This window comes from Oryx dammah, unplaced genomic scaffold, assembly GCF_014754425.2.
Source record: "Oryx dammah isolate SB20612 unplaced genomic scaffold, SCBI_Odam_1.1 HiC_scaffold_25, whole genome shotgun sequence".
NCBI classification, from domain to species: domain Eukaryota; kingdom Metazoa; phylum Chordata; class Mammalia; order Artiodactyla; family Bovidae; genus Oryx; species Oryx dammah.
Window position 1 is genome coordinate 70,270,452 of NW_024070209.1, and position 13,720 is coordinate 70,284,171.

The 13,720-nt window shown below is 48.0% G+C and overlaps 1 protein-coding gene across 1 annotated transcript; it reads left to right on the forward strand.

The window, feature by feature from the left end:
• Positions 1-3,584: 3,584 nt before the first annotated feature.
• On the forward strand, positions 3,585-4,549 carry LOC120851531 (3-hydroxyacyl-CoA dehydrogenase type-2-like). Its single transcript, XM_040224347.1, has one exon. The coding sequence runs from the start codon at positions 3,605-3,607 to the stop codon at positions 4,388-4,390; it is 786 nt and encodes a 261-aa protein (XP_040080281.1). The 5' UTR covers positions 3,585-3,604; the 3' UTR covers positions 4,391-4,549.
• The last annotated feature ends 9,171 nt before the right edge of the window (positions 4,550-13,720 follow it).

Sequence of the window (13,720 nt, forward strand, 5' to 3'; positions counted from 1 at the left end):
GTACTTTGCAGATATTATCTCATTTAAGGCTCACAGCAACCCCCAGAATTAGGTACTATAATATTATCTCACTTTATAGATGAGGGAATTGAGACAGAAAGCTCAAAAGACTTGCCTAAGGTCATAAAGTTGGGATTCAGAGCTAGAACTTGAACCTGCATCCTGAGGTCGGTACCTGATACAAATGGAATAATAATAATGAAATACATTTTTAGAAATCGGCTAGGAATGGAACTAAAATATGTCCAAAACACTCGAGGCATGTTACCTCTTTGCTAGAACAAGGGCTGACTTGAGCTTTAGAAACCTTGAGTTTTGTTCTTGATGGAGACTTAGGTCTAAAAGTATAAGGATAAAAGGAACTGCAGTTGTAGCTGGAGGTTGCCGCCTGCAAGTGTGCTTTTTCAGAAGATCTTGCATTAATTAACATTCCCAGAGCTCTTTAAGATACAAAGATAAGAGCTGTCATAGGTGTGACGTACTGATCCCAAAGCAAGGAAATATTCCAGAAACACTGCAAGGGCCTGGATGATGCATAGGTGAGTCCCAACCACCTGCATGGTATAGGGAAGGCCCTACACTTTGGAGACACACCAAACTGAAATTCTGCAGGGAGATTTCAGTGCTTGGCAGAAGGTTCTCACTCTCATTAAAATATAAATGTTGGGAACTTCCTGGTGGTTTCCAGTTGTTAAAATTCTGTGCTTCTAGGTTCGATCCCTAACTGGGGAACTAAGATCACACATGCCTTGCAGAGTGGCAAAAAATAAATAAGTAAATACAAATATATAAATGCTCTTGCGGACTTCCCTGGTGGCACAGTGAATAAGAATCCACCTGCCACCTGCCAATGCAGGGACATGGGTTTGATCCCTGTCTGGCAGGATTCCACATGCCTTGGAGCAACTAAAGGCTGGGTGCCACGACTACTGAGCCCACATGCCCAGCCTGTGCTCTGAAACAAGAGAAGCCAGCCAGGGAGGAGCCCATGCACTGCAGCAAAGAGCAGCCCCTGCCCCTTGAAACTCGAGGAGGCCCACACAGCAACAAGGACCCAGCACAGCCAAATATATACGTGTGTGTGTGCGTGTGTGTTAGTTGCTCAGTTGTGTCTGACTCTTTGTGACCCCATGGACTGTAGCCCACCTGGCTCCTCTGTCCATGGGATTCTCTAGGCAGGAGTACTGGAGTGGGTTGCCATTGCTTTAATGTATATATATATATATATATATATATATATATACACATATATACAAGAATATATATATACACATATATACATATAGGCATATATTTACATATATATATATTCTTTAGAGGTATTAGTGATTGTCTGTCACTTTCACATGAATAGGAAGGAATTTCAGATTCTGTCCAGAGATCAGTTTTGGTTAGAGGAAGAGAAAACCTAGGGAACCTAGGGACCCTTGGTACCAGGGGCTGGGAAAAGAGGGTGCATACAAAGTCAGCCAGCTCTACCCAATCCCATATTTGGCTTGGAATGGGTCCTTGGAATGAAACAGTATTTCAGTTCTCCAGCTAAAGGCCTAGGTGCTGGCACTGACTGCAAACAGGGACTAGAAACTTAGAAGTAGGTGGAAACTAAAGGGCAAGAAAATAACAAAGAGTGAGCAAAGGTATTTCAGAAATTGAGGTAAAAATGACTTCCCAGGGTGGACAGGAAGCCAGGAAACAGCAGTGAGTGATCCACAGGCAATGGGAAGAAGCAGCAGAATCATTTCATGCTTTTTGATTTTTGATGACAGTCTTGTCACCAAAAGCAAATGTTCTGTGTTGTCCTCTTCACCTTGATGGCCTCACTGTCCTTACAACACCCCTGGCGAGGTGGTCTTATTTGATGTGGGGAAGCTGAGGCCCAGAGAGTAGAAGTGCCATGTTCCTGGTCACCAGTTAACACGTAGGACATGGGATCCAGGTGTCCAACTCCATGGCTGTGCTGTTCCCACCAGCCCAGGCTGCTCCCCACATCCATCAGTATCAAGGATCCAGGGAACCAAGAGAGATGAGTGAACACAGTGGAAGCAACCTGAGCTGTAAAGCCAGCAGATCTGAGTTTGGATCTTGGCTCCATCACTCATTTTGTTGTGTGGGCTCAGGAAGTATTTGACCTTCTCAGCCTTCTTTCTGCCTAGTTACGGAAAGAGGGTGAGAGGTTTCCACTCCCCATCCATGTTTTAGAATCTATTAATTTTTCACTAAAGTGCAGATGATGGTAGTAATGATGTAAATTATTGAGTAGTCACTCTGAGCGTCTCTCATATAGTAACATATTTAATCCTTACAACAGCTCTGTTAAGTAAGGATGATTCGATTTCCATTTTACTGATGAGGAAACCAATACACAGTGAAGTTAAGTAAGTTGCTCAAGGACTCCTAGGCAGTAAGTGGGAAAGTCATGTTTGGTAAGAGAGGCAAACAAAAATCCCTGGGGCCTGGGTTGTGCAGATCTGAAAGGATTCGGGAAGATTTCGCCCTGTGCCACCACTGGGCCCTGCATGGTGTTTGCTCAACAGGTGGGAGGGAGTTCAACAGGCGATGCTGACAATGGTCAGTGTCTTCCTCAGTTTCTTCCTCTAGGTCCTCCCTGCCCTGGTCATCTCCTCTAGCAGCTTCTCTATCTCCAGCCTAGATTTCCTGCTTGCTGTTTTTCAGCTGCAGCCCCTGTGATTCAGTTCACCTCTCCTGCCAGGCTTTTCCTTTTCAGTCAGGTCTTGGTTCCATCAACTGTCATCAGTCCCCATCACCGCACGTCCACAGACTCCAGTTTCCTGTCTTTTGCTCCTCAGGTTTCTCTCTTCCCAGGCCCCCCGTCACTTCCCTGTGCTCACTTCTCGGGGCCTAATCTTGGGAGGCAGCTTACACTGGCTTCTCTCCCTAAACAGTTACCTCCAGGAGTACTTGGTCCAGTGGGATGTGGCAGAGGCTGTAGGACACCTGGAAATCAGAGAAGAAGGGAGGTAGGATGTGATTGACCTTTAAGAGTACTTTGTCTCTGAGTGACTATTATAAACACAAAGATGGGGGACTTCCCTGGTGGCTCAGTGGTAGAGAATCTGCCTACCAAGGCAGGAGACATGGGTTCAATCCCTGATCCAGGAAGACCCCACATGCTGAAAAGCAACTAAGCCTGTGTGCCAAAACTGCTGAGGCTGTGCTCTGGAGCCTGGGAACTCCAACGGCAGAGCTCATGTGCCGCGCTACTGAAGCCTATGGCCCCTAGAGTCTGTTCTCTGCAACAGGAGAAGCCACTGAAGTGCGAAGCCCGCACATCGCCACTAGAGAGTAACCCGCATAGCAACGAAGACCCAGCACAGCCAATATTTTTGGCCAATAAGTAAATAAATAATTAAAAAAAAAAACCTGATAAACACAAAGCTGATGTGTGCTGGGCCTGGATGGGGAAACAAAGTCTCAGGAATGTGCAGCTGGAGCTGCTGGCCACACACAGTATGACCAGACCCCATGAGGAGCCCCCTACAAGATCCCAGGCCTTGTTGCTTCACGTTTCAATTCCAGGGAAAATACATCAATTTAAGACATTGGAAAGTAAACCGAGCCAGCCCTGTAGAGAGGCCTGAGCAAGATGGCAGCTGCATGTCGGAGCGTGAAGGGTCTGGTTGCCTTAATAACCGGCGGAGCCTCAGGCCTAGGCTTGGCCACAGCGGAGCGACTGGTGGGGCAGGGGGCCACTGCTGTGCTTTTGGACCTGCCCAACTCAGATGGGGAGGCCCAGGCCAAGAAGTTAGGGAAGAGCTGCGCCTTTGCCCCAGCCGACGTGACCTCAGAGAAGGATGTGCAAGCAGCCCTGACTCTAGCAAGAGAAAAGTTTGGCCGTGTGGATGTGGCAGTCAACTGTGCAGGCATTGCAGTGGCCAGCAAGACATATAACTTAAAGAAAAGCCAGGCCCATACCTTGGAGGACTTTCAGCGAGTTATCAATGTGAATCTCATAGGCACCTTCAATGTGATCCGCTTGGTGGCTGGTGAGATGGGCCAGAACGAACCAGACCAGGGAGGCCAACGTGGGGTCATCATCAACATGGCCAGCGTAGCTGCCTTTGAGGGCCAGGTTGGACAAGCTGCATACTCTGCTCCCAAGGGGGGCATAGTGGGCATGACACTGCCCATTGCTCGGCATCTGGCTCCCATGGGTATCCGGGTGATGACCATTGCTCCAGGCCTATTTGGCACCCCGCTGTTGACCACCCTCCCAGATAAAGTGCGCAACTTCCTGGCCAGCCAGGTGCCCTTCCCCAACCGACTTGGTGACCCTGCCGAGTATGCTCATCTGGTACAGGCCATCATCGAGAACTCATTCCTCAATGGAGAAGTCATCCGGCTGGCTGGGGCCATCCACATGCAGCCTTGAAGGGGGAAGACAGAGAGAACAAAGGTTCCGCTGTCCCTCCTCCTCCTGGAGTGCTCTACTCCAGTTTGGAAGGAAGCCCAGTAGCCATTTTGTAACCTCTGCCTATCAGTCACCCTGTGTGCCTAATAAAGTCTCTGTTTCTCATGAAAAAAAAAAAAAGAAAGTAAACCGAGCCTCCACTCGCTCCACCCACGTCCTCTGAATTTTAAGAAGCTACAGGTGATAGTAGTTAAATCATTGGATGATTAAATTGACTTTTTTTTTTTGAAAGCCTCTTTGATTGCACAGGGCAAACCTGCAAGAGTAGAGATGCAGAAAAACCCATACCTCCATGGCCTAAAAACAGGTTAAAAGACAGATGGAAACTTGTGACCCTACATAACGAAATAGCGCTGTGCTCACTGGCGCCAGAGCATCGCACACCGCAGCCGTGGTGAGTAGCTGATGAGATGCGCACCCAGCTTGAACATCAGACACCGTCAAGGCCCTGCAGCCTCGTCTCCCTGCTGTGCTGCTGCCATTTGCACCCTGTGGGTCCTCCCTGGAGGTGGAGCGACCCCTTCCCCTCCTCTGGGCCTGGAGGAGGGAGCAACCTGGCTGATGACACCCACCTCCCCCAAAGCTCCTTTTAGAGTGGGCTGTAGCTTAGCAACCCCCGCCCCTGACAACTGATTTACTGGAGAAAAGCTTGACTTTCTCCAAGCAGGTTTTCTTTTTCTTTTCTTTTCCTTCTTTTCAAACAATCAGACCTTGACTACGACGAGGTCCTTGTGGATTTCTCCCAGAGATGCTGGTTTTATCTTGCCTGGCTTGCTTGGACTCCTGCATGGACACCAGCTTTCTCCCCAGTCTTCTAGCTTCAGGTCTGACCCCCTCCCTCCTCCATGTTGTAGCCAGATTACTCTTTCTAGAGTTCAGTTCTCATAGGCTTCCTCTCTTGTTTAAAATCCTTTGATAGCTCCCAGGAGAAGTATGCCTGCAAGGCCATTCAGCAATGAGCCCTGCCTAGTAGATGTTACCCATCCTTTGTCACACCATCACATCCTCTGCCCCACTGGATTTTAATTTTTTCTTGCTTCCAGATCCTTGAATCTGCTGTTTCCTCTGCTTGGAAAGCCTTGCTTCTTCTTACTTACCTGTGAAATGTTCTTCAAAAATCAGCTTAAACATTAGCATCTCTGTGAGCCTTCCCTGACCAGTTCCCAGGCAGAACTGACCACCCCTGTCTTTGCTTCAGAGGGTTATAGATGGAATTGTCCCTTGACTGTGAACTCCTGGAGGGCAGGGAGGAGTTCTCATCCTCCAACATGAGGCCAGTGCCCAGCACAGTGCCTGACACATAGAGGGTGAGCCACATGTCACCAAATGTGTGAATGAGGGATACTGGAAAGAAGGAAGAGAGATGGAGGCAGAATAGGAGGAAGGGAGGGAGGGAAGGAGAAAGGAAGGAAGGAAGATGTGATGGAAACAAGTGAGTTCGAAGATCCAGAAGGCAAGACCCAAGGGTGTGGGGAAATGGAGCCCAGATGATGTCTGGCCTCCAGATATCAGAGACCTTCGGGACCCAAACTTGTGGATCAAAGGCAAAGTCAGGTGGGCCTCTGGAGGCCTGGCACAGGTACACGGTAGGGGAACAGGCAAAGGCCAACCAGCCCAGGTCTCTTGCTTGCTCTGAATCACAGGGAGGCTGACACCAGAGGGTTGGTGTCAGTGGTTTCTAACCAGGCTGTTGGCGGGAAGCTGGGCCATTGTTGGCAGTGACTCTTTTGGCGTCTTGGGTACCTGCCAGATGGCCTGCTACTATTCTGGTTTTTGGAAGGTCCCTGGGCTCAGGTAATGCTACCTCTCTCTTTCCTCATCCCGCTGGTCCTTGGGGGTGATAGTTGCTTCCAACTGCTCAGGGTTGCCTCATCATCCCCTGATAGATTTACCGGCTCCTCTGTCACTCCTGTAACTAATTTCATGCCTTAAATAGATCCCCACTGTGGTAAATATTTGGTGCTTTCTGTTTTGTGGTTGGACTCTGACTAGTTGAGTTTTGTGACCCCACTGTAGGGAGTGAGGTCACTGATGTGCACCTTGGTGGAGGTAGCGTACTTCTTTTTCTGGTTTATGATGGGGTAAGGGTGCATGGTGTATATGTTTAGCCTGGATGGGTGGGAGGTTGGGGGCATTTTTTGGTCTCCAGACCACAATGATGCTCACTTTGAGCTCTGAGGGCCCCCTGTGCAGTCTCCCTCCAGGAAATCCATGCAGCCCCCTGACTGCCAGCCCCCTGCCCCTGGCAAGAAGATGGGAGTTAGGCTTTCACTCCTGAATACCAACTGGAAAAGTAGCATGAAAGAGGATGTCAGGGAAGCAAGGAAAGAGAGATTGTGAGGCATGGAGAAGGGAGGAAAGGAAAGGGAAAAGATGGGGAAGAGAGAGAATGGAACAGGTATATCCATGTTTGTTGCATGTCTGCACATAGTAGGGCTCAAGTGATATTTGTCAAATGAATGAAAGATGAGAGGAAGTAGAAGGAGAAGGTGAGGAGCCTGGGTAGTGCTAGCAAAGAATAAGGCGGGACTTCCCCACTCCCACCGCATCCCCTGCTTCAGGGCTTCTAAACAGCTCCCCCAGGACGGCAGCTTCCTGGCTAGTTTCCTCCAATCTACTGACCACTGCTTCGGGGACTTTCCCAAAATCTCATTCTCAGTTGCTTGAGCCAATGCTATAGCGGCTCCTGGAAGTGTAGAGATTAAATTCTGTTGTGTGCTTCCGAGTATCAGTGTCTACCTCCTGCTTTCAACCTGAACTCTTCACGTTGTTCTCAATCTTGGAACACCGTGGAGATCATTTACTTAAAAATGATCGGCTTCTTCCCTATCTATCTTTGTCCTTTTAAGGCCTCAGATTCTAAGCTGATTTGAGACAAGCCTGGGGAACACAAAGTTAGGTAGCTGAACTCAGATCTGGCCCTTAACCCCCATCTCCTGTTCTCTCTCCCTCCTATAAATTCCCTCTGTCTCTTGGAGAGTCTGGGATGGTAGTCCTACTTTTAGCAGCTGGGAGGATGCCACGATGGTTCTCCCTCTCTGGGCTCCTGAGAGAGAATGGGCAGGGGGAGGGGCCAGGCTCTTGGTGCACCAAACAGCCCAGCTCCCCCAACTCCCCCAAAGCAGGATGTGTTCATGCTCAGAGAGGTTCCAGTGTGCCTGCAGCTGAGTTGTGCATGCCAGAGCAGATGGAGGGACTGGCCCTGGGCGAGTGAGAGAGAAGAAGACAAAAGAGCAAGTCAGATGGTGTTCACCCCACCGCGCAGTGGCCTGAGACTACCCGGGAAGCCAGGCTGGGACTTGGAGATTCTTTGGCTAACTTTGCCAGGAAAACGAGAAGACACCTAGTTCAACCACACCACTCAGATGCAATGCAGTTAACATTTGCACACATACGTGGCACGGCACTGGTGGGTTTGATTTGTGCACACCTGGGTGTGATTCTCTGTTGCTTGCCAGCTCTGCAGGCAAAATCCTTCATCTATCATTTTCCACATCTGTGAAGTGAAATAATATATACCTTTTTTTTTTTTTTGTTAGTCACTCAGTTGTGTCCAACTCTTGGTGACCCCATGGACTGTAGCCCACCAGGCTTCTCTGTTCATGGAATTCTCCAGGCAGGAATATTGGGGTGGGTTGCCATTCCCTTTTACAAGGGATCTTTCCAACCCAGGGATCAAACACAGGTCTCCTGCACTACAGGCAGATTCTATACCATTTGAGTCACCAGGGCAACTCCCATACTTTTCTCACAAAGTTCCAAGTATTTTGCACCTGATAAGGCTTCAGTAAAAGGAAGCTATTACTATTACTGCTATTTCTTCATTTAAACATTTGAGACCTCTTGGGGCTAAACTCTGTGCTTGGCATTGAGGCTAAACATGAAGGCAGAGAGAAGAGGAAAAGCTTGTCAGTACTTTAGGAAGCTGGCAGTCTAGAGCAGGGTGAGCAAACTATGGCCCTTGGGTCAATTCTGGCCTTGTGTCTGTTTTGTAAATAAAGCTTACTTACTTCCAAGTCCATTCAGTTACATATTATCTGTGATGACTTTCTGGCTACAGTCGTGGAATGAGATCATTGCAACCATATAACCCACAAAGTCCAAGATATGTATCATCAGGACTTTTACAGAAAAAGTCTGCTGACCCTTGGTCTAGAGAGGAAGGTGGATGTAATAATCAGGATGAAGCCATTTGCAGGAGAACGTAAATCATCTAAACTGATGACCTAGAAAAAAGGATCCTGACCTAAGTGGTCATTAGGATTTTAAGCCAGTCCTTGAAGGCTGAGAAGGAAATTGATCCCTAGAGCCTGGGAGTGGGGAGAGGTGGGAAAAGGCAGGTCAAGAGGACCATGGGGGCTTCAAAGGAGAGAGTGCATATGAGGATGGAAGAGCCTAGAAACTAAACGGCTAGTCCAAATTAAATGGCTAGGCCACTTTGGAATCAGAGCTTAAACTTGGTTCAGTGCCTTGTAAGATTTACATTATTTTATATTTAGATAGCGTTTTGTTTTTACAACATGTATTAACACATACAGTCTTATTTAATCCTCACAACTATGTTATGAAGTAGGTATTACTAGTCTGATTTTATAGATAAGGGACACTAAAAAGAGCAAGAATCACTCAGCCAAGAAGTGGCATTGCTGGGTCTTGAGTGCAGAGAAGGGGCCTATGATTGTGGCAAGGTCAGAACTCCATCACGGGAATACGTCCTGGTTACCTGGTGTACGATGTAAGTAACAGGCGAGATAACCTTAGGCTTGTACACGTGGAGGTTATCCAAAATTCAGGATGTCTTTAGCGAATATCTGTAGTGTATATGCACAGAATTAGGTGCTAAGGGAAGAGCCTAGGGAAGTTTAAGATGAGACTATGCTGACCTCTGGGGCTGTGGGTTTGGTTGAGGACATAACCCTCTAAGTTCCTTAATGGTTTGAGGCCATGCACATTAAGCGACCAATGTGAGGTGCTGACAAGAAGGGCACATGAATTAGAGGCTATATCAGAAAGGCTCCATAAAGGGTGTGGGGCTGGAGCTGGGGACTGGCTGCTTTTACGTTGTTGTTTAGTTGCTAAATTGTGTCTGACTCTTTTGCGACCCCATGGACTATACCTGCCAGGCTCCTCTGTCCATGGGATTTTCCAGGCAAGAATACTGGAGTGGATTGCCAATTCCTTTTCTAGGGGATCTTGCCAACCCAAGGATCAAACTCACGTCTCTTGCATTACAGGTGGATTCTTTACCACTGAGCCAATTGCAAAGCCTCTATTCTACTCCACGGATTAATTCAGGTGGCTATCTCTTCACATTACAAAATCCTCATATTGATAAAAACCACAGAATCTCAGAGCTGGAAGGGACTCCAACTCTCCCTAACAATTTACAAATGGGAAAACTGAGTCCCTAAGAAAGGACCAAGTTGCCTTTTAAGTACTGATATGGACTTCAAATGAAGGTATTCTCATGAAATTTGAGGATCTCTTTCTAGAGCACTGTTTTGTCCCCTTCCTCTGAATTAACCCCTCAGACTTCAGGATTTCCTTTTCAGATCCACTCTAAAGAGTGCTCGTGGACGATTACTTGCCAAGCCCCAGTGGGTGTGTGATACTCTTCTCCCTCTCCTCTCCCTGCCCACCCCCCAACCCCCATTTAAAATATCTTCTTGCTTCCTTCAGGATAAAGACCAAGCCTTAGACTGCTGAGGTTAATGGATAGGAGGGTGAGACTTGGCATCAAACCTTCTCTACCACTTGACACTGTGTAATATAACCATCCTATGATGGACAAATAATGTAACCATACTGTGCCTTAGTTTCCTCATCTGTAAAATTGCCATAGTCGTAGTAATTACTTCAGGAGTTTGTAAAGAGTAAGCAAGATAATTCATGAACAAACATAGATTAGTGTCTGGTATCTAGTGGGTGCTCAAAGAAAGTTAGCTAAGTTATTGCTATTAGCCTGGTATTTTTCTGCCCCTGCAATTGAACTCCAGTCCACTTTTCCAACCTGCCCTCCTCAAATAAGTCTCCTTACCATCTCTTATAAGCCAAGTGGGCTTCTCTGGTGGCTCAGATAAGCCAAGTGCCATTTTGGCTCTCGAATCCTCTTCTCTGTTCCCCAGTCTCTTCCCTGCATTAGCCTCACATTCTTTCTAGTTATCTAAGTCTGCCTGTTTTAGTAGATGCCTTTGAAGCTCCAGCCTCTGGTCACCTCTTCTTTCTCAGGAGTCCCACAGCACTCAGTCTGGACCTCTCCTTTGCTGTCCTGATGCTGTTATCCCTCTGTATGTCCATATCCAACCATTCCCAGGGGACAAGTTCAGGGTCCACCTAGGACTTCTCATCAGATTTTACACATGGCAGGCGGATAGGCACTCATTCAATTCTTCATTTATGGAGCGCCTGTTCCCTGCTGTCTCAGATAGTAAAGAATCTTCCTGCAATGCGGGAGACCTGGGTTCAGTCTCTGGGTTGGGAAGATCCCCTGGAGGAGGGCATAGCAACCCACTCCAGTATTCTTGACTGGAGAATCCCCATGGACAGAGGAGCCTGGTGACTCCTCTGAGTGACTAAAGCACAATATGATATAAAGAGACCTTTGCTCAACATTAGGGGTTCAGGATTGATGAGCCCCATCTCCAGCCTCACCATGTAGTGTGAGGCAGATTCACAGCCAAGTGCTGAACTCTAGAATGGTACTGGGGCCACAGCTCACGGAGGCTATTAGGAGAGGGAGTGTAGTTAGTATGTGTGAGGGGGATGACAAACAAGGGTGAAGGAACTAAAGAGGGAGATTCCCAAATCATTACAGCAGAAGAGTGAGTGGCTGTGGGCATTGAGGGCCAAGAGGTGTTACACCCGATCCTGGACTTTGCAACTTGAACAAGTGATGGTGTTTGTGTGAAAGTTCCTGAGGCTGGTGGGGGCTGCTATGAGCAGGGAACAATGTGTGGACTCAGGACCCGGCTGAAGGAGGGTCTGTTACTCCATCTTGGTGAAGGAGGGAACCCAAGCCTGAGGCTTGGAAATAGCAAGAAGACTGATCACCAGGGAAGGTCCTTCGGTGCCTGATGCTGGAGGGTTGGCCTGAAAAAAGGAAGGGTGACCACAGCAAGGTGGGGGTGGGAGGGGGAAAGAGACGTGGGTAGGGGAAAGGGAAGATTAGGGGTAAATTCTGAGAGTTCCCATCTCTGAGAGTGACTCTGAGCATTTTGGGGCCAGAGTGGGGTTTTGAAGGCCCTACCTGCATTTGGAGGTAGTGTTGGCAGAAGTCCAGGAGGAGGGTAGAGTTTGCACTTGGGGATTTGAATTTGCAAAGATCTTAAGTGCGTGTACAAGCACCAATGCTCAGAGGGCTATGGAACGTAGGAACTTGAGGTCTGGAGTTTTCAGGTCAACAACTTTGAAGAGATCATAGGAGCTGTAGCACTGGGCCCATCCTCTGAGGGAGACACCATCAAGGAGGGAAGAGGGCTGGAGACCACAGGGACTGAGGAGCTGCAGGAAGAGAAGTCAGGATAATCAGAGGGGCAGGATGAGAACCAGAGGTGGCGCCTCACGCAAAAGCTGGGAGAGATGAAATTCCTTGATTCTGGAGTGGGCCTCTTTCCTGTGGAAAATTCTGAGTGAAGTCAGTGTTGAAAGAACGCACAGAGAGGCTTTCTGGTCAGTTCTCTTTTGGTGCATATATACAATGGAATATTACTCAGCCAGTATTACTTCATTCATAAAAAGAATGAATAATGTCATCTGCAGCAACATGGATGCAACTAGAGATTATCATACTAGGTGAAGTAAGTCTGATAGAGAAAGACAAGTATCATATGATATTGCTTATATGTAGAATCTGAAAAAATGATATGAATGAACTTATTTACAAAACAAAAATAGAGTCACAGATGTAGAAAAACAAACTTATGGTTACCAGGGCAGAAATAAGGAGAAATGATAAATTGGGACATTGGGGTTGACATATACATACTACTATACATAAAATAGGTAACTAATAGATAACCTAAGGAACTCCACTGAATACTCTGTAATGACCTATACAGCAAAAGAATCTTAAAAAGAGTGGAAATATATATATATATATATATATATATATATGTATAACGGATTCACTTTGTTGTACAGCAGAAACTAATACAACATTGTCAACTCTACTCCAACAAAACTTAAAGTAAAAAAAATCCAAATACCAGACCAAGATTTTCAAGAAAAGGAGGAGCTGGAAGGGTCCATTAGGACCTCATAGCAATTTGATTCTATGTGAATGAATGCCAAAGCCGAACAACAAGAACAACAAAGGATCTCCCCAGCGGCCCTGAACATCACCTTGTAAGGGGGGGCCAGGCATGGCTCGTGCAGGGGAGCAGGGCCAGCAGACAACACGGAGAGGCTAGGAGCACAGAGAGCTCCTTTACTGCAAGGGGCTCTGGGGAAGGGAGAAGGAGGGGATAGGATGGAGGCTGATCTCAGGGAGCTGCCAAGTTAATGAAGTAAGAGAGGCCCGTCCTGGCTGGAGTGAGACATGTGACACCAGGCAGGTATGACATGCAGGGGCATTTCAGGAGCTGGGGTAGGGCAGGCAGGAAGTGGGGGTTGGGGGAACAGAGAAGCCTCTGTGAGGGAAAGGGCATTTGAGGTCGCCCTGAGGGAGGGGGCAGGATTTCAACAGGTGGAGGCAGGGGAGGCTGTTCTAGGTGGCCTGAGCAGCCTGAGTACTGGGGAGATGCTGGGAGGGTCCCTACTGTCGATGATGGGGGTGGGTTTGGGATGCTGGGCTGAGCAGCTGACACAGGAGCTTGGCAGTAAGGACGTAACCTCCCGGAGGTTTAGGGCAGGGAACAGACAATCCGGACATGGGCCACTGGCTTCAGAGAGTTCAGAGTGGAAATTGCACGGGCCATAGGTTGATGTAGGGAGTGCCTGGTGTCCAGAGGACCTTCTAGAAGGCTCTTCTGCAGTCTAGCGGAAGACTGAGCTTTTTCATTTTCCTCTTGGGGACCTGGAGCCACCTCACCACCCTCCTTGCTGTGCTGACCCTCACTGGCCTTGTGAGACAGGGCTTCTGATAAGGCAGCCAGGCTACACAGGCCAGTTCAGCGGGTGTGTCACAGATAAGCAGAGATCCTCTCTCACAGACTGACCTTATCCAGTCCCCTTGGGTGGTGGGAGGGGAGGATCAAATAGCTTCCCTGGCTTTTCCCTTTCCTGTCAGACCCCTGTGTTAAAACTTGGGGTTTTGAGCTCTGGATAGTCTAGGGGGGGTCATGCTTCTTCCAG

Coding starts and splice junctions, on each gene's coding strand:
- LOC120851531 (XM_040224347.1), top strand. CDS start 3,605: ATGGCAGCTGCATGTCGGAGCGTGAAGGGTCTGGTTGCCTTAATAACC.